Source organism: Nannobrachium achirus, assembly GCF_963921795.1.
Source record: "Nannobrachium achirus genome assembly, chromosome: 5".
In the NCBI taxonomy this organism is placed as follows: Eukaryota; Metazoa; Chordata; class Actinopteri; order Myctophiformes; family Myctophidae; genus Nannobrachium; species Nannobrachium achirus.
The window spans coordinates 61,538,761-61,558,156 of NC_137814.1; the positions used below are offsets into that span (position 1 = coordinate 61,538,761).

General features: G+C 44.9%; 1 protein-coding gene across 1 annotated transcript in view; it reads left to right on the plus strand.

The window, feature by feature from the left end:
• Positions 1–425: 425 nt before the first annotated feature.
• The window catches only part of adcy8 (adenylate cyclase 8 (brain)), a gene marked incomplete at both ends in the record, with an annotated part of 274,511 nt that continues 255,540 nt past the window's right edge, over positions 426–19,396 (plus strand). The window contains 3 exons of the mRNA XM_080725959.1: positions 426–794; positions 2,081–2,437; positions 5,568–5,897. Of these exons, the coding sequence (XP_080582085.1) occupies positions 426–794; positions 2,081–2,437; positions 5,568–5,897 (1,056 nt within the window). The remainder of the gene's footprint in view (positions 795–2,080; positions 2,438–5,567; positions 5,898–19,396) is intronic.

Here is a 19,396-nt window from a genome sequence, read left to right on the forward strand (position 1 = left end):
GTCATGGTTCCTCCTCCTCCTCCTCCCGAAACCGACGACGGTGCCGCTGCTGCTGCTCGTCGGCCGTGACAGTGACCTCTAAGCAGCGCGTGGCGAGTGACCGACCGACACACCCCACAGGACGGACGGAGGGTCGGTCGCTCGGTCGGTCGGTTGGTGCGACCCGGACCATGATGCACGAGACGACGGCAGCACGTCGCCGTCGTCTGCCCTCGTGCAGCAGCTGCAGCAGCAGCTAACATCGGACTATAAAAATAATAAATAAACGGACACGGAACTGAACCGAACTGAACCGAACCGGCGTGGACCAGACCGGACGGGTCCGGAAAAAAAAAACACAGATTTTAAAAACACCTCCCCTCCACCCGGCCACCAACCAAACAACCAACCAGAACTAAGGAGATTAAGAAAAAGAAGACGCAGCGATGGAACTGTCTGAGGTCCGGTGCTCCAGCGCCGCCGGCGAGGAGCTCTACGCCGCCAACAATAAGACGCAGCAGCAGCAGAGTGGCGGGACGCGACCCAAGCGCCTGCTGTGGCAGAACGTTGTGCGGCACATCACCGAGCAGCGCTTCATCCACGAGCAGACGGCGGCCGACGACGACGGGGGCGGGAAGCGGGCGAAAGTCGGCAACGACGGCGGCTCGGACGTCCCCGACCTCTACGACCACCAGAAGCACCACCACCACCACCCCGGCGGAGCTCGCAAGCAGTCGGGGAGCGGCGCAGACCGCCGGAGGAGGACCTCATCGGGTGTCGCCGCCGACAGCCGTCACAACAACGGTGGCACCAAGGTTAGCCCCGGAGCACTTACCGTAGCACTTGCCCACTCCTCAATGACCATACGTGTAGACCTACATTTAGATAGAGTTATATAGACTGATCGATGTCCAGGCCATTTTCAACTTGGCATCCTATCGAACATTGAAGCTTTAGTGTGTATAGCTTCGATGTAACAGATTATTGATGTTTTTGATGTTTTTTTTTATTGACTTAAAAGGCTCTTGGTCTAATTGGTCTACCTTGTTTGGATGACTAATTCTATGCATTTGGTATAGGCCTATTATTAATGTTGATGGGCTGTCCTTGCTTATTGAAAATCGCCCTGGATTAAGAGCGTCTGCTAAATGCCGCTAAATGCCATACATTTTGTCTGGAACACTCAAGTCAAAGTAGACTTAACCATTGCAACACATAGACCGGACCTCAGACAGTTCCATCGCTGCGTCTTCTTTTTTCTTAATCTCCTTAGTTCTGGTTGGTTGTTTGGTTGGTGGCCGGGTGGAGGGGAGGTGTTTTTAAATCTGCAGTTTTTGGTTCCGGACCCGTCCGGTCTGGTCCACGCCGGTTCGGTTCGGTTCAGTTCCGTGTTCGTTTATTTTTATTTATTTTTATAGTCCGGCGTTAGCTGCTGCTGCTGCTGCTGCTGCTGCTGCTGCTGCTCCACGAGGGTGCATGGTCCGGTACATAGAATACAGTTTAACTTGGCGTTAAAGGGCTCTGCATTCGGAGATGTTCCCTGAATTTTGTACACGCATGCTTGCTAAGCAAAACCCCCATAGGGATACAATAGTAGTAAAATGGCATTAGGCCTACATTGATATATTAGCTTAAAGTTAAAAGTATTTGAGCCTATGCCAGACTGATCAAACGGTGGAGGCTGGGGTGGAGGAGACGGGGACTGCCCATAAGTCTGAAGATTCATTAGTCCTACATCTCATTAGTCCGAATTTAGTTAGGGTTACTGAGGTTAGGGTTAGGCATAGTATTCTTAACAGATTCGGACTAATGGACTGTCAGAACAAAGAGGTTTCGGACCAATGCGGAGATAGCTAAGCAGCAGCAGATCCGAAGCTTCGGATCAAAGACAAGCAGAGCTGTAGTGAATGTAGCCGTATTTAAAGGAGCCTCCCTTACTGAGCGAGAGCTCTGGTTGGATTAGACAGAGTGATGTAATGATCAGCAGATCTGTGAACGAGGAGTAGGAAAGGATCCGATTGACAGCTGATTACAGCTGAGGCGGGCGAGACTCGCGTGTCCTGCATAAACTAACGCTATGCTTCATTTGTCAAATTGCAAGGTGTTCCCGGAGCGCTCGGCCACCAGCAGCAGCAACGCGGCCAACAACAGTGACCTGGGCTTCCTGCAGATCGACTGCGGCAGCGGAAACGGCGCCGGCGCCGGCACCGCACCCCCTGCCGCCAGCGGAGGCGACTCCGACTTCTTCCTCAACTGGGGCTACACGTACCGCGGCGTCATCTTCCCCACGCTGCGCAACTCCTTCAAGTCGCGCGACCTGGAGCGCCTCTACCAGCGCTACTTCCTGGGCCAGCGCCGCAAGTCGGTGGTGGTCGCCAACGTGCTGGACATCGTCACCAAGCTGACGCTGCTCGTGCTCCACCTGACGCTGGCCTCGGCGCCCATGGACCCCGTCAAGGTGAGGAGGAAATGATGTTGTGTTATTCTGTGGCCTTATTGTGACCATAGGGAGCATTTAGCAAACCCGGCAGATCCTGACCGTCATTGATTGAGTTAGTAGGTAGGTAAGGTAACGCCTCAATGTCTATAGCTGACCTGTTGTGACATCACATTGTTGACCCATATTTGGCAATGCCCATATATGGACCTCCATATGTGGCCAAGACAGAATTAATTTACAAATGCCTCAAAGTCTATAGCTGGCCTGCCCATATATGGAGATCCTTGATGTCATCAATATTAAGCCCGTAGCTTGGAATGTCCATACCGGTATATGGATATATTGTGTGAGTCTCATGTGGTCTATAACATAAGACGTCAGTCATATCCATATTTGGGAAAATACTTTGTCCACATTTTGTCCAACTTGTCGAATTATGTTGTGTTATTATGGTGTTATCAGGGACGTACAGAGAATGTTAGAGAGACAGGGGATGACATTTCTAAAAGGGCCTTTTGGTGAAAATATTGAAAATAGCAGACCAACAAGCTCACAGCGCGTTGCAGCGCGACGCGTTGTAAGCTTGGAGGTCGGCTATTTTCAGTACTTGATGCCACACTAAACTAAGCATAATCAAGTCAATACTGGAGATGTGGCGTAACGACATGGATTTCTACACGGAGAGCAATGCTTTCAGCATAAGATGCTGCGTTCAAGTTCAGGAGAGTTTGGACAAGGCAATTGGTCTTGGCATTTCTTTAACCATTGTGAAAACTGCATGCATGGTCGGGAGAGGGCACTTTTTACAGACAAGTAAAAAGGGCAGGGTCTCAAGCCCCCTTTGATGTCTATGTGTGCCTCGGTGTTATTATGATTGGTAAATATCGTCGTTGTCGGGTGAAAACCTTGTATGTCCAAAACCGTTCACTTTGCATCATTTAAAAAAATGATTTAAACTAGTGAAAACAGCCGATCTACAAGCAGTGTGAGGCGTTGTGTGCTTGTAAATCTGCTGTTTTCACACCTTTTGTGCGATAGCCTTGTATGATGAAGCAGGGCTTTACTTATGAAAAAACATACACATTTGAAACTTGGAGATACGAGGTTTCCACCCACCAACGACGATATGTGACCAGTGTTGCACTGGTCCGGTCACGCGTGTGCACGCCGTCCCTGACCTGGGTCACGCCTCTCACACGCACGGGCGTGCATCGATCCCCAAGTTCACACCTCGGCAACGTTTAGTGTCACGGCAGGGTGATTTAACAAGGAGATGAGCCTGTATGCATATCAACATACCCATGTCTGAAACGTGTTTTTACGTGTATTTACGTGTTCTGTCTTCTATTCACGTGTTCTGTGTTCTGTTCTTGCATGTCATCGTTGTCGCGAGGAAACCTCGTATCTCCCAAGTTTCAAATTTGTATGTTCTTTCGCAAAGTAAAGCCCTGCTTCATCGTACACGGCCGTCACACAAAAGTAGAGAAAACAGCCGATCTACAAGCACACAACGCCTCGCTCCGCGAGGCGTTGTGTGCTTGTAGATCGGCTGTTTTCACTAGTTTAAATCATTTTTAAAATGTTGAATGCAAAAGGAACGGTTTTGGACATACAAGGTTTTCATCGGACAGCGACGATATTGTTGTTTTATTGTGTACTCTTGTTGTAATCTCGGCACTGCTGAAAAAGAGGGTTGAGCCCTCAGTCTGTTCTCTGAGACTTAAAAGTAGGACTGTCATCTAAAGGGGTACTGTCACTTTAAAAAGTAATCTTACATTTTTAGTTAATTATGTTTATGATGTCATCGTGAGAATGCGCAATTATAGGCCAATCAAATTAATTGACTGTACTTAGACTACTTACTGTACTGGTCAGCTGTTGTTGGGGGGCGAGGGGCAGATTAGACTGTGACATGAGTTTCAGACTGTTTCAGACTGTTTTCAGAGAGACCACGTGACCTACTGTATCATACTATTATAATTTCAAGGGAGTGTCAGCGGGCCTTTAAATAAAGGTCGAAAATTAAATGAAAAACTCCTGTAATGTAGGTGTTAGCAGCGTGTGCGCTACGTCGTTCAAATCGCGTCCCCCCAAAACATTGAATCACCAATGCAGCACTGCATGTGACCTTATTTTCACTACATTATGTTGTTCGTCTCGTTATTCACCTCCGTGCCCTATATGATACATTATAGATTGTATGATTTTAAGAGCCAAGATGCATGTCTCCCCTAGGCCTGATAACTATTGTTTATGCAACTCCTTGTAACATGACAGAGAGTGCGTGTTATCGTGAATATCGGTAGCCTGCCTTGTTGCTGGAATGAGCCGAAGGCGAGTTCGCAGAAGTGTAATATTGCGTTTATACAACAGTTTAATCCAACAAAGTTCCTTTGTTGGAACTATCTGTTGTATAATCAATGTTACGTCTCCCCTGTCCACTCAAGTATTATTAAACCATTTAGGCCTAGAATTATTGAATGCTTTAACCAGTGAAAAATAGCAGATATACAAGCTCACAGCGTGGCACGGAGTGCCGTGCTGTGAGCTTGTAGATCTGCTATTTTGGAAAAAGTCGTGAAAATGTGTGCAAATCTTTGAATGTATGTATTTTCAAAGCGAACGTTTGTAACTAAAATTTGGCTTCTGGGTGGTCCCTGGAACTAAATATTTTGAGATGGATGTCCGTGGCCAAATAAATATCATTTTGGGGGTCCTTCACATGAAAAGGTTTGAGAACCACTGACATAGTAGTCTCTCAAGAACAGACTAACAGAGCTCCATTTAAGTGAAAAGGACCTTTTCTTTGACGATGGCTAGCCAGATTGCTGACATAGAAACATAGGTTTTTCAAAAAATCTTAGAAGGATTCAAAAGACAGCATAGAATCGGGTCAAAATTAAAATTTTCACGGTTTTTCAAAAATAGCAGATCTACAAGCTCGGCTTAGCTCGCAGCGCGGCACTCGGTGCCGCGCTGAGAGCTTGTATATCTGCTATTTTTCAATAGTTAAAGCATAAAATAATGATACACAATAATGTGTACCCGTTCTAGCACAACCACCACCAACGTTAAGTATTGCCTCTTTGACACCTTTCATGTCACATCACTGATTGACCCAACGAATCCCCCCTCCCCACCACAACAGGGCATGCTGCTGGGCTTCTTCACGGGCGTGGAGGTGGTGGTGTGCGCGCTGGTGGTGGTGCGCAAGGACGCGGCGTCGCACGGCTACCTGCAGTACAGCGGCGCCGTCACCTGGGTGGCCATGGCCACGCAGATCCTGGCGGCGGGCCTGGGCTACGGCCTGCTGGGCGACGGCGTGGGCTACGTGCTGTTCGCGCTGTTCGCCACCTACAGCATGCTGCCGCTGCCGCTCACCTGGGCCATCCTGGCGGGCCTGGCCACCTCGGCGCTGCACATCGGGGTCCAGGTGCTGGTGCGGCCACCCCGCGGCCCGCAGCTCTCCACCAACCAGGTAAGGAGTTGTTGGATATACCAGTAAGACTCCCCAATCGGGAGATAAGCGACCGCCAGGTCACATGCATACACAAAGAGGGCTGTAAGTGGCATTGGTTCCTGGGTGTAGGGGCATGTGTGTGGCAAATGTATTGTTGAGGTTGGCCCAGAGAATGAGAGGTTTAGGTGTCCTGAAGGTGGCACTAAAATGGGACAGATCCATGTTGACATACTGTGTAGCGATTTGCGTGATTTTAGGGCAAAATCTGTAGGAGTAGTGTCCAAAAATATGTTTCAAAAAATCGGCCTGAAGGTGGCGCTAAATGGGACAGATCCATGTTGATGACATGAGTGTAGACCAACTGTGTACCAATTTGCGTGATTTTAGGGGAAAAATTGTAGGAGCTGTGTGCATAAATGTGTTTTGCAAGAATCGGCTTCATGGTGGTGCTAGAAGAGGGTCATGTGAGAATTGGTGGAGGTTGTGGTTTGGTAGGCAAGGAGTGTGTATGCAAAATTTAGCATGGATCGGGGCAACGGTTGCAGAGATATGAGCAGGGCAAAAGTGTGACGTGTGACAGACTGACGGACTGACGGACGGACGGACAGCTGGTGGAGGTTTTGATAGTAAGTGCGACCTGACGGTCGCAAAACAAACGTTGAGTGTGTCTCTTTAATGGTGCGTTTTAACACAATTCGTGCCAGCTATTTATGAATTAATCCTGTAACTATTGCCAGCGTTTTCAATGTTTTTACTGTGTTTTCCGAGGGTGATTGCGCACGCGCGTGGCCGTGCGTGTGCTCCGTGCCTTTGTGGACATGTCTTTGTCTGTGCTGTGTCTGAACGAGAGGAAAACAATTCCATCCTGCTGTTGTAATTCTGCCCAGTCTCCACTACACAGTGTGTGTGAATGGACTGTGGTGCTGTGGATAGCGAAAACCAGACCATTTTCTTATCAACCAGCGCCACCCGCTGTTAAAACATACCGCGAGAGCGTGGATAAAGCTCGGGTCCAGTTTTTCTAACTCCTGAGTGGAATTACACCTGATTTCTAGTACGTCCTACACAGCAGTGGTTCTCACGCCTTTTCAAGGACGCCCAGGTTGATAGATTCTTGGCCTTGGACACCGATTTGAAAATAATGTGGTGCCAGGGGACTCCGTAAGAGAACAATCTGCCGATTTTTCAAGGTTTAATTCTCCAACCTTTTCCAAAATACTGTAGCAGATTTTTAAGCTTGAGACGTGTCACATTGACACATGCCGCCCCCACGTTTGTGGGGCGGCATAGCTCAGGGGTAGAGAAATCGTTATTAGAGCACGAAGGGTTCCCAAAGGGTACCCAGTTCAAATCCGGGCTCCCCCTGAGTTAATGTCAAAGTGTCCTTAAGCAAGACTCTGAACCCCTAATTGCTCCCGGTGAGTAGGTTGGTGCCTTGCATGGTTTCCTCCGCCACTGGTGTATGAATGTGTGCGTGAATGGGTGAATGTAATGCACAATCTATGTAAAGCGCCTTATAAAAGCGCTATATAATCTTACTATTTATATGCCTTTAGCTTGTAGATCGGCTATTTTCTAATAGCCGAAAAGTTAAAGAAAAAGAAAAAAAAAGATGGACGAGGGTTAGGGCTAACCCTAACCCCCACCACTGCTACACAGGATTCAAACCGACGCCTCCCCCGCAAGAGAGATCAATGTTCTGGTCCACACTTTCCTCAGAGATGAGATATCATGCTTATGTGCGGGGAAACGTATTCTCAATGGAAGAGCACAGGGAGACCACCTGCAGTTAGAATGGTATCAACATCACCCCACCGTCCACATACAGGTTTTAACCTATTTAGACCTGTAATGTTAGATTTCAACCACTTTAACCATATGCCTTAACTATTAAATAGATCAGCTATTTCATGATTTCTAAGTCATGATTATTTCTTTTGCAAATCTTTGAAAATATATTTTTTAACATTGACATGAAAAAGTTTGAGAACCTCTGATGTCATAGAAACATATCGTCGTTGTCGGGTGGAAACCTTGTATGTCCAAATTTAAGATTTAAACTAGTGAAAACAGCGAGGCGTTGTGTGGTTGTTGATCGGCTGTTTTCACTACCTTTGTGCAACAGCCTTGTATGATGAAGCAGGGCTTTACTTTGTGAAAAAAACGTAAAAATTTGAAACTTGGAGATACAAGGTTTCTACCCGACAGTGACGATATGTTTTTCAAAAACCTTAATCGGATCAAAAATATTCACACAAGTATTGTATTTTTTCTTTTCTTTTTTTCTTTTTTTAAATAGCAGATCCACACGCTGTGAGCTTGTATATCTGCATAAAATAATGGTTAAAGTCGTTCCAAGTCTTAACGCAAAACAGATGCGTTCCCGGTCTTAATTGGCTAAAGGCAGATGTTCTATTCAGTGAAATAAATCCTGGATTGCTTTTTGTTTTTACACAGGATTATTGTTTTTTTTTTTTTGCAGGCTATTTACGATTGCATTGGATTGTGTGTGTGTGTGTGTGTGTGTGCGTGCGTGCGTGCGTGCGTGCGTGCGTGCGTGCGTGCGTGTGTGTGTGTGCCGACCGCGGTGTTAAAAATAGCAACAGCCATTTCTGTCTGCGCCACTTGTGGGGCTCGTTTGACTGTAAAACGGCTCCGTTCACTTCTTCTGGGGAAGCAGGGGGGGGGAGCTGTCCATCTCCGAGGAGATGCTGAAAACGCCTCGTCTTTTACCCTAATAGGTTTAGCTCCATCTACTGGTCAATATTTCCTCCATATATGAAGTGCTTTCTTTCTTTTTTTGATGGGGGATGGATGTCGGCGCGCACGCACGCACGCGCGCACGCACGCGCGCGCACACACACACCAGCCGTGTTGTTTTTTTTAGAGGTCAGTCAGAGAGGAGAGGAGGAGATTAGAGGAGAGGCGGACATGGGGAGAACGGAGGAGAGGAGAGGAGAGGAGAGGAGAGGAGAGGAGAGGAGAGGAGAGGAGAGGAGAGGAGAGGAGGAGACAAGGGGAGAATGGAGGAAAAGGGGGAGAAGAGAAGAGAAGAGAAGAGAAGAGAAGAGAAGAGAAGAGAAGAGAAGAGAAGAGAAGAGAAGAGAGGGAGAATGAAGGGGAGAGGGGAGGGGAGGGGAGAGGGGAAGAAGAGGAGACAAGGGGAGAATTTAGGAGATGGGGGAGGAGAGGAGAGGAGAAGAGATTAGAGGAGAGGAGAGGACAGACAAAATATAGACATCCTGTTTTGCGGATTGAACACTGACTGCTCTATTTCTCTGACCTGCTCTGTCTGTCAACATGGATACTAACAGCTCTATCTGTAAACATAGGGCTGTCACAATTATTACATAATCGTCTAATCGTGATTTTTTTTAAATAATCGTGATTATTTTTCATAATCGTCATAATCGTTTCCATATTGAAAAATTTTCATATATAAAAAAAAAAGGCAAAAATAGTGGAAATAGATGCAACGTGTTGTGAGCTTGTAGATCGGCTATTTCCACTATCAATGTTCTTTTTTAAGTATAAAGTTGTCAAATATGTCAGTAATTTCTTTGTATATTTAGGTTATGTTTCATATCTACCATGTAGACTTAAAAACCAAAAAGCCAAACAGAAATGTAATTGTCAACGACAAAAACACAATTAAATCGTTAATCGCAATTATTTGAGTGACAATTAATCGTCATGTAAAATGTCATAATCGTGACAGCCCTATGTAAACATCATGTCATGTGTCGGTGTTTCACAGATCAAACGTTGTGTTATTTTCAACAGTCCCTACCGTAGTAACAACATCATTTTAACACCATTGAGACCTGAAGCCAATTATTATTATTATTATTTGTTCTAAATCCTAACCGTATTCTGGAAACTATATTCTGTATTCTATATCTGTGCTTCTCAAACTTTTCATGTGAAGGACCCCTAAAATGATATGTATTCAGCCGAGCTCCCCAAAATGTTTCGTTCCAAGGACCCCCCCAGAAATAATATAATGCGATTAGAGATTGGGGGCGTGTAATTAGAGAAAAGAAAAGATGAGTGTTAAAATGTTTTCATTTACTGCTTTCTATTGTTTTAGCCATTTTAATGACCTTGATTTCAGTGGGTGGCTAAATACGTATTTTTAGACACCATAAGCCGGCAATGTCTTTACAGTAATGCTACCAGCCCCCATAAGTCACATCTGCCCATGAAAGATTGCGGTGCATCTTGGGAATGGACTTATTGTGTCTAAAAAGACACATTTAGCCACCTGCACGCATGCCCCCACCCACTGAAATCAAAGTGATTAAAATGGCTAAAACGATAGAAAAAAGTAAATGAAAACATTTTAACACTAATCTTTTCTTTTCTCTAATGACTATCTAAAATATGAACCCTTGTAAAAAAAAAGTTGTCCTTTAAAAAGACCCACCAGCACCGCCAAACAAGAATATTCTCCCAGAGTATAACTTGTCAGGTTTCCTTGTTCCCTCTTGTCTCATTCTGAAGCGGTCAAAGAAAGGCTATTTTGTTGTATTTTATTTTTTACCTTGCACGTCTGGTTACATGTGGTAATGTGAAATAGGGCTGAGCTATTTGTGCTTTGTTCAGACTTCAGAGCACACACACACACCTAACAAAAGACCACTGATATTAAATATTGATGATGATAGTTAAATACAATCATTTAATGATGATAGTTAAATACAATCATTTAATGATGATAGTTAAATACAATCATTTAATGATGATAGTTAAATACAATCATTTAATGATGATAGTTAAACACAACTGTTTAAATGTGTCGCACTTAAACGTGACTTTGTTACAGACTGACGGAAAGTACATCATGTCAGGAGATATAGTCGACCCTTGGGTGTTTTAATATTCTCCAATGTAGTCGTATTAGAAAATACCAGTAAGACTCCCTAATCAGGAAAGGTACACAAATAGGCCTGTACGTGCCATTGGTTCCTGGGTGTAGGGGGATGTGAAAAAATCGGCCTGATGGTGGCACTAAATGGGACGGATCCATGTTGATGACATGACTATAGACATACTGTGTAGCGCTTTGTGTGATTTTAGGGCAAAATCTGTTGGAGCATTGTCCAAAAATGTGTTTGAAAGAATCGGCCTCATGGTGGCGCTAGAAGAGGGCCATGTGAGAAATGAGGGGTGGAGGTTGTGGTTTGGCAGCCAAGGAGTGTGTGTACAAAGTTTGGCATGGATAGGGGCAACGGTGGCAGCGATATGAGAAGGGCAAAAGTGTGACATGACGTGACTGACTGACAGACTGACAGCCTGTGGAGGTTTTGATAGTAACTGCGACCTGACGGTCGCAATTAAATGTGGTCTATGTGGTTAAACTGAGGTGATATCGACAACTTCCAAATATTATCAAAGCATTCTGCGGCACCCCGGGACTGGCATCACGGCACCCCAGGGTGCCACGACACCCGCTTTGAGAAACCCTGCCTCCTACTGTAGTGCATTCAGGGTCCCGACTCCGCGCCTGGCTGGAGAATAATCGTGATTAATGCGCTGGTTGTTTAGCCGTCAATAAAGCGAGAGGCACGGGGCCGCGCGGCGCTCAAAAGAAGAGGTGATTGAATGTGTTTCTGCAGCCGACGTTAAATCCATGGGGCGTGAGTTCGGGCTTAATGACATGATTATCCCGTAATCGAAGGTGCATTTCTTTTCTCGCGTCTCTGGCGCGCCGCTCTGATGCACAGCGAGTGTGTGTATACGCTGTGTGTGGATGTGTGTGTGTGCGTGCTCGTGTGCGTGCGTGCAAGTGTGCTCTGCTTGTGTTGCTGTGACCTAGGGGTGGGCGGTATTGTGTTCTAAAACGGCTAGTTCCATTCCTTGATTCTGATTGGCTGGTTTCCCTTAACTGCTGTGGTATATGCGACTATAACCCACACCTTGAATCAGTTTATACCAAACCCAGGTGTGTTATTTCTTTCCACAGTGTTCCACAGTGCACCAATTATCTGCACCTGTGTTGTTGGCAAAAAAGCTGGGAACTACTTTCTTGTAGCTGGGAACTTTCTTGCAGACCTCGTAGTGAATTATTAGTGAAATAGAACAGTTTTAATTGGTACATGTCGATGATTTTTCATGTTGCCATATTGCCACACCGTTTTAGAAAAGCAATAAGCCACGCGAGGCATGTGGTTACCTGTATTTTACACCGGCTGAGAGGGTTGGAAACACTCGGCTGCGCCTCGTGTCTCCCTACGCCTCTCAGCCGTTATAAAATACCAGGTAATGCCTCTTGTGGCTTATTGCTTCAATAAAATATTGCTGAGACGATACAATATCTCCACGATAGGCCTTTTCAGAGATGACGTATGAATCGCGACAACACAGAGGGAGCCATATCAACATTCCTGTTGAATTGTTAATACAGAGATTCACTGCAGAATGCATTAACCACTTAAACCCCTGCATTGGTATGCTGAGGAAAACCTTTGCAGAAAATACCAGATCTATAGCTTACAACGCGGCTATATTTTGACAAAGATTTTCAGCTATTTTCACTCACTGTAATGCAGAGTGAAAACAGCCCCAGGGTACTGTCAACAAAGTATGGGGTTTAAGAGAGAGAGAGAGAGAGAGAGATGAAAATGGGGATCAGAGATGAGAGCGACTGGGCGAGAGATGGACATCAGCTAGCTAGACAGATGAGGTTACTTATTGATGGATGGATGGATGGATGGATGGATGGATGGATGGTTGGATGGATGGAGAGTTTTTTTAATTGATTGATTATTTTATTAGACAAAAATGGAGAACATTACAAGTAATACAATTGATATGTTGTACAGCACAAGTACAATTGATCACCCTGCCTTAAAGGAACATTCCAAATAAGACCTTTTACGGTCTTTTTTACATTGGAAGCCCTCAGTATTTAATTACAGTTTTTTTCGATTGCTAAAACACATTTTTCAAAACTGTACGTTTTTTTTCAAAACTGCACACACAAAACTCCAAACATTACACACAAATTGCTAAACCCTGGCATCCCTTTGCAAAACAACTCTTTGCCATCAAATCTCTTAACATGGAACTCAAAATGGAACTCGTGTTTTCATTTGGTAAACACAGCCATATTTTCACATGACACACACACACCATTCATTGAATAAACACAACTAAGCTTTTGGCTGAACACTACCAAGCATGTACAGAACACTGAAGAGCAAAATTGAAAACACAATTGTCGAAATGGAACACACCATAAGAACGACCATGGCTCTGGAGAATAAGACATTTCTCCTTTTGTAAAATGACTCAGTGTAGGCCTACTTTTTTCATATCAAACATAAAACAGCACACACATATGGATCCAAAAAGTTTTGATTTACAGTAGATATAGGCATCATGCCTCTGGCCAGAGATGGGCACAAAAAACAAAAAATATTTGGAAAGAAATTGGTCAGTACTTGGTCTAATACTGACCAGGATACTGTCACCAAGATACTATCCTGGTGACAGTATACTGGTATTTGTACCTTTGTATTTCAAATATATTTTTGTATTTTGTGCCCATCTCTGCCTCCGGTTCCTGTCTCAATGTTCAGTTGTGCAACAACTGAACATGGTGTGTGGTTTTTAGACAACAGGGTGATGTGTAATTGACGTCAGACCCGAACGTTTAGAGATTTGAATATTTGTGTGTTGTGGATTGATGCTTTGAGATTTTATGTGAGAAGTGTGCAAACCTGAAAATTGTGTGTTGTGTTTTGACAACAAGGTGATGTGAAATTGACATCAGAGTGTAAAGAAGGAAAGTCAGAGTCTAATATGATAAGGAAATCTAAAGTAGTAACAAATTGAGCCAAGCGATTGGGGACAGAAGTAAAGGTTGTGAAAATTGTGCCTAATTTTTGCTTTTTGTGTTTTAGCAATCGAAAAAAACTGTAATGGACATAATAAATAGCAAGCAAAGAAAACATTCAATAATATCGCAGTTATATAAAAACACTACATGTACAGGGTAGGGGAAACAAAGGTAAGGGGCTCACTTCTCGCCTGTCTATGGGAGAAGTGATAACTACCTCCTTCTCTGGCCTTTTCATGGCAGTTTTGAAGGATTCCAGCGAGCTGCATGTTTTAAGGGAGGTAGTCAAGGAATTCCACACCTGGGTGGCAGTGATGTAGAAGGAGAAAAATATGAGAATTTACCCATATAAGAAAGAAAGAAAGAAAGAAAGAAAGAAAGACTGACACAGAGAGATTATCTATCATATAATTAGAGAAGTCAGTAGGTCAGTCAGTCAGTAGGTCACACAATGCATTTCCACGTTTATCTATTCACTCGCTTCAAACGGAGCCCGAATTAAAATTTTCCCAAATTCAAGCTATTTATTAGTGTTTCTTCACCACTTCTGTTCAACTTTACAGCCTGTTGTCAGGGTTACGGTCCGTTCCTCCAGGCCATGGGATCTGTAGCCCCACACACACACACACACACACACACACACACACACACACACACACACACACACACACACACACACACACACACACACCCCTCTCTCTCACAGTTAGGAATGTGCATGGTCTCTCTCTCTCTCTCTCTCTCTCTCTCTCTCTCACGTGGGTTGCAGGCATGCACGGGTCACGCATTCACCGGTTGCGTTTGATGTGTGTCTCATCTTCCAACGGGTATGGAAAAACTATGTGGAGCAAGCGCATACATCCCCATACTTCTATTCACCTAATTTTGCTGTTAAATTATCTGTATCCATCATAAATCACTCCTCCTTGGGCTGCTCCTTACATTATGATGCTCCCACATATTCTCACGCACGCACCAGTTACAGTAACTTTCCCCACAACCCACACTCAACCACATATTTTGGAGCACATATCTTTGAACGGGTAAGGTCTAGTATTCAAATATTAAACAGTTCCAGCGGGACCGTACCCTATAGTTGTGCTGTACATACACGCAGCACATTTCTTATCTCTTGCTTGTTTTACTTCACATCATGGCAACGTGCACACATGACACGTCTCATGTCAAGAAAGCCCCATAGCATCGCGGAGAGAGAGAGAGAGAGATAGAGAGAGAGAGAGAGAGAGAGAGAGAGAGAGAGAGGGACATCTATAGACATTGTGTTGATAGTATGTGACGGTATACATTCAGAGAGGGGAATGGGGGGTTGGTTGAGTTTCGGCCGCCGCTGTGATTGTGGAGGCCTCCAGCGATAAGTTAACCTATTAGGACCGGGGACCCATTATCATTACGCATTATTTTATGCTTTAACTATTGAAAAATAGCAGATATACAAGCTCACAGCGCGGCACCGAGTGCCGCGCTGTGAGCTTGTAGATCTGCTATTTTTGAAGACCCGATTCTATTATGTCTCCTAAATCCTAACAGTTTTCTGAAAAACCTATGTTTCTATGTCAGCGGTGCTCAAACTCTTTCATGTCAAGGACCCCCAAAATCATATGTATTTGGCCGCGGACCCCCATCTCAAAATATGTTGTTCCAGGGACCCCCCCTAGAAGCAAATATTTGAGTTACAAAGGTTTGCTTTGAAAATGACATATTCAAAGATTTGCACACATTTTCACGATTATTAAAAAAAATAGCAGATCTACAAGCTCACAGCGCGGCACTCGGTGCTGCGCTGTGAGCTTGTATATCTGCTATTTTTTTTTTAATAGTTAAAGCATAACGGCTAAAGGGGTGACACAGATAGGCGTTCCGTTCTAAATGACTTAACATGTATTGACAATAAGAAGCATTTAGCGCAGGATGCATAGGCCTGTTGTGAGCGCGACGACAGCATCAATCTGGACAGCACTGCCATGTCAGTGAGACGACTTAGAACAGATTGTACCGGAGGGTGCACGCACACACACACACACACGCACGCACGCACGCACGCACGCACGCACGCACGCACGCACGCACGCACGCACGCACGCACACACACACACGCACACACACACCAGCAATTGCCTGGGAAAAGCCATGTTCTTTGCAGCGGCAAATGATGTGTTGATTCGCTGGCCAATGGAATTATTCTGAGAAAAACACAACAACAACAACAACAATAGCATAGTCTTGTGCGAAAGAACGTGTTTTTTTATTTTTTTTAAGATTTGTTTTTGGGCTTTTTTTTTATTTTTATGGCTTTATTCGATAGGACAGTAGACTGACAGGAAATGGGGAGAGAGACGGGGAATGACATGCGGCAAAGGTCATCCGGATCGGGATTCGAACCGGCGACGCCAGCAGGCATCATAGCCTAGTATGTGGTATGTGCCTTGACCACCAGGCCAGCGGGCGCCCCCAAGAACGTGTTATATAATGGCTAACAGTATACAGTATACCCTCGCTGTTAGCGCTCAAGTGTCCTTGAGCAAGACCTTGATCCCCTAATTGCTTGCGGTGAGCAGGTTGGTGCCTTGCATGGTTTCCTCCGCCATCGGTGTATGAATGTGTGTGTGTGTTGTGTTCGTGTGTGTGTGTGTGTGTGAATGTAATGCACTATCTATGTGAAGCGCTTTGGAATAAAACGCTACATAATTGCACCATTTACCATTTATCCTTAACAATGACGCACGCACACACGCACACACACACACGGGCACGCACACACACGCAGGCAAGCACGCAAAGAGCAACTGTAACGAAACGTACACCTCCTCATTGCCAGGTGGAAACCTTTTATGTCCAAAATAATAACAACAAGCTCTACAAGCTAACAGTGAGGAACGAGTTTTGCGCCCGACACGTGTAGCTTTGTGTGCTATAAACACACACAAAGCTCACACAGACATAATTAAGAGGACGGGATTTGCGTGGCGCGAGCCCACCACGATGAAATGTAACACGACGGGACCACTCTCCTCAACCCCAAGAGTCTATATTATAACGCTGAGCTGGGTTTAATCTCCCAACGCGCCACAGTGTCTGTTTTACCAGTTGTGTAAAGTAACTAAGTACTATACTCGAGTCGAGTACAATTTTGAGGTACCTTTACTTTACACGTATATTTCCAATTTTGTGTACTTTATCCTTCTACTCCGCTACAAAATTTGGCTAGACTCTAGCCAAAGTATAAAACCAGTAACTCTCCCTAATCGGGAAATAAACGACCGTCAGGTCCTATACACAAACATTAGAAGGCAATCGTAGCCAATCAGGAGGGAATATGGGAAATGGGACAGATCCATGTTGATTACCGGTACATGACTGTAGAGATACTGTGTAACGCTTTGCTTGATTCTATGCCAAAATCTGTAGGAGCAGTGTCCAAAAATGTGTTTTGCAAAAATCACGCCTGATGGTGGCGCTAGAAGAGGGCCATGTGAGAAATCAGGCCTGGAGGTTGTGATTTGCCATCCAAGGAGTGTATGTGCAAAGTTTGGCATCGATAGGGCCAACGGTGGCAGAGATAATAGTAGGGGCAAAGTGTGATGTAATGTGACGTGACGTGACGTACAGACTGACTGACAGCCGGTGGAGCTTTACATAGTAACTGCGACCTGACGGTCGCAATAATGGTTGAAGTGGTTACTTATATTGTTCAAGTGACACAGATGCTTTCTAGGTCTTAAAGGGTTAAAGGGTATTAATGAAGCATATCGTTGTTGTCGGGTGGAAACCTCGTATCTCCAACTTTCAAATTTGTACGTTCTTTTGCAAAGCAAAGCCCTGCTTCATCATACAAGGCCGTCGCACAAAAGTAGAGAAAACAGCCGATCTACAAGCACACGAGGCGTTGTGTGCTTGTAGATCGGCTGTTTTCACTAGATTAAATCATTTCTAAAATGATGAATGCAAGTAAAAGTACTTGTACCTAATAGATATTATTTGTACATAGTGATGGTATTCTCCTCAACCCCAGGAGTATAGCGCTGAGCTGGCTCTAATCCCCCGCCGTGCCAGAGTGTCTGTTTCACTGACGCACGTCTAGATTTACACACAAACCACCGGGGACCGCGGTGGAGGATGACGCTTAGCCTACAGTAGCTTGTCGCCGCCGTCCGACAGAAACCTCATATCTCCGTCTTTCTTAACCGCTTTAACCCTTGTTTTTAGGTACTTTAGCTATTGAAAAATAGCAGATCTACAAGCTCGCAGCGTGGCACCGAGTGCCGCGCTGCAAGCTTGTAGATCTGCTATTTTAGAAAAATCTTTTTGTGCGAGTCTTTGAATATTTTTGACCCGATTTCTACAAATGTCCTCTAAAATCCTTCTAAGGTTTTTGAAAAACCTATGTTTCTATGTCAGCAGTTCTCAAACTTGTTCATGTCAAGGACCACTTGAATTATATATATTTGGCAACCGATCCCCATCTGAAAAAGATTTGTACCAGGGACCTACCAGAAGCATATCATACCGGTGCACCTACTGTACCAACAGTCAACAAACCCCAGTGTAGAGTTCTCAAATTCTGCCCGAACCCGAACCATAGCCGAACCCGACCCGACATTTAAGGTAGGGTAGGGCCTAAAATGTATGCTAATTAGTCGGGTCGGGTAGGGCCTCGGGATCAATGAAAAAATAAATTACTATTACTCCGTGGTAGAGTTCTCAAATTCTTACCAAAACCCGACCATACTCAACCCGACCCGACTTTTTGGGGCCGGGTAGGGCTTAAAATGTATGCTAATTAGTCGGGCCGGGTAGGGCCTCGGCCCGGCCCAGTTAGGGCCCAGTTAGGGCCGGGCCTTAATTTTCAGGCCCGTTGAAAACTCTACCCCATTGGAAGCAATGGGATAAAGCTGCCGATCAGACCGCTTATTTGCGCAGCCCAGTGGATGGTAGATTTTGAATTAAAAAACACACTTGTACACCAAAATGCACAATAAAATTGCTTCTCAGGTCAAATATTTATATGCGACTACACATGCGATTAATTGATTAATCTACTAATAAATAGTAGAGTAATAGTAGTAAATGGTAAATGGTAAATGGTGCATTTATATAGCGCTTTTAATCCAAAGCGCTTTACATAGATTGTGCATTACATTCACCCATTCACTCACACATTCATACACCGGTGGCGGAGGAAGCCATGCAAGGCACCAACCTACTCACCGGAGGCAATTAGGGGTTCAGAGTCTTGCCCAAGGACCCTTTGACATTAACTCAGGGGGAGCCCGGATTCGAACTGGGAACCCTTCGGGATTTATACCCTTCGTGCTCTAATACCAGTTTCTCTACCCCTGAGCTATGCCGCCCCTAGTAGTAGTAACAGTAGTAGTAGTAGTAGTATTACTATTATTATTTTCATGGAACAGTGTTTGGACATACAAGGTTTCCACCTGACAGACATCGCCATGGGATTATGACGCCAGTCGTAAAGGCTGTTCTGACGCTACGAAGGCTTAACGCCAACAAAACAACAACAAAACGCACCATGCAGACATTAATCCCTACACCCACCACCCGTCCACCCGCGCTGTGCACACTCTTTAACAGCTAGCTAAGTACTTACTGTACACACTCCTATATTAATGACATATAAGCTAGTATTGAACGCACA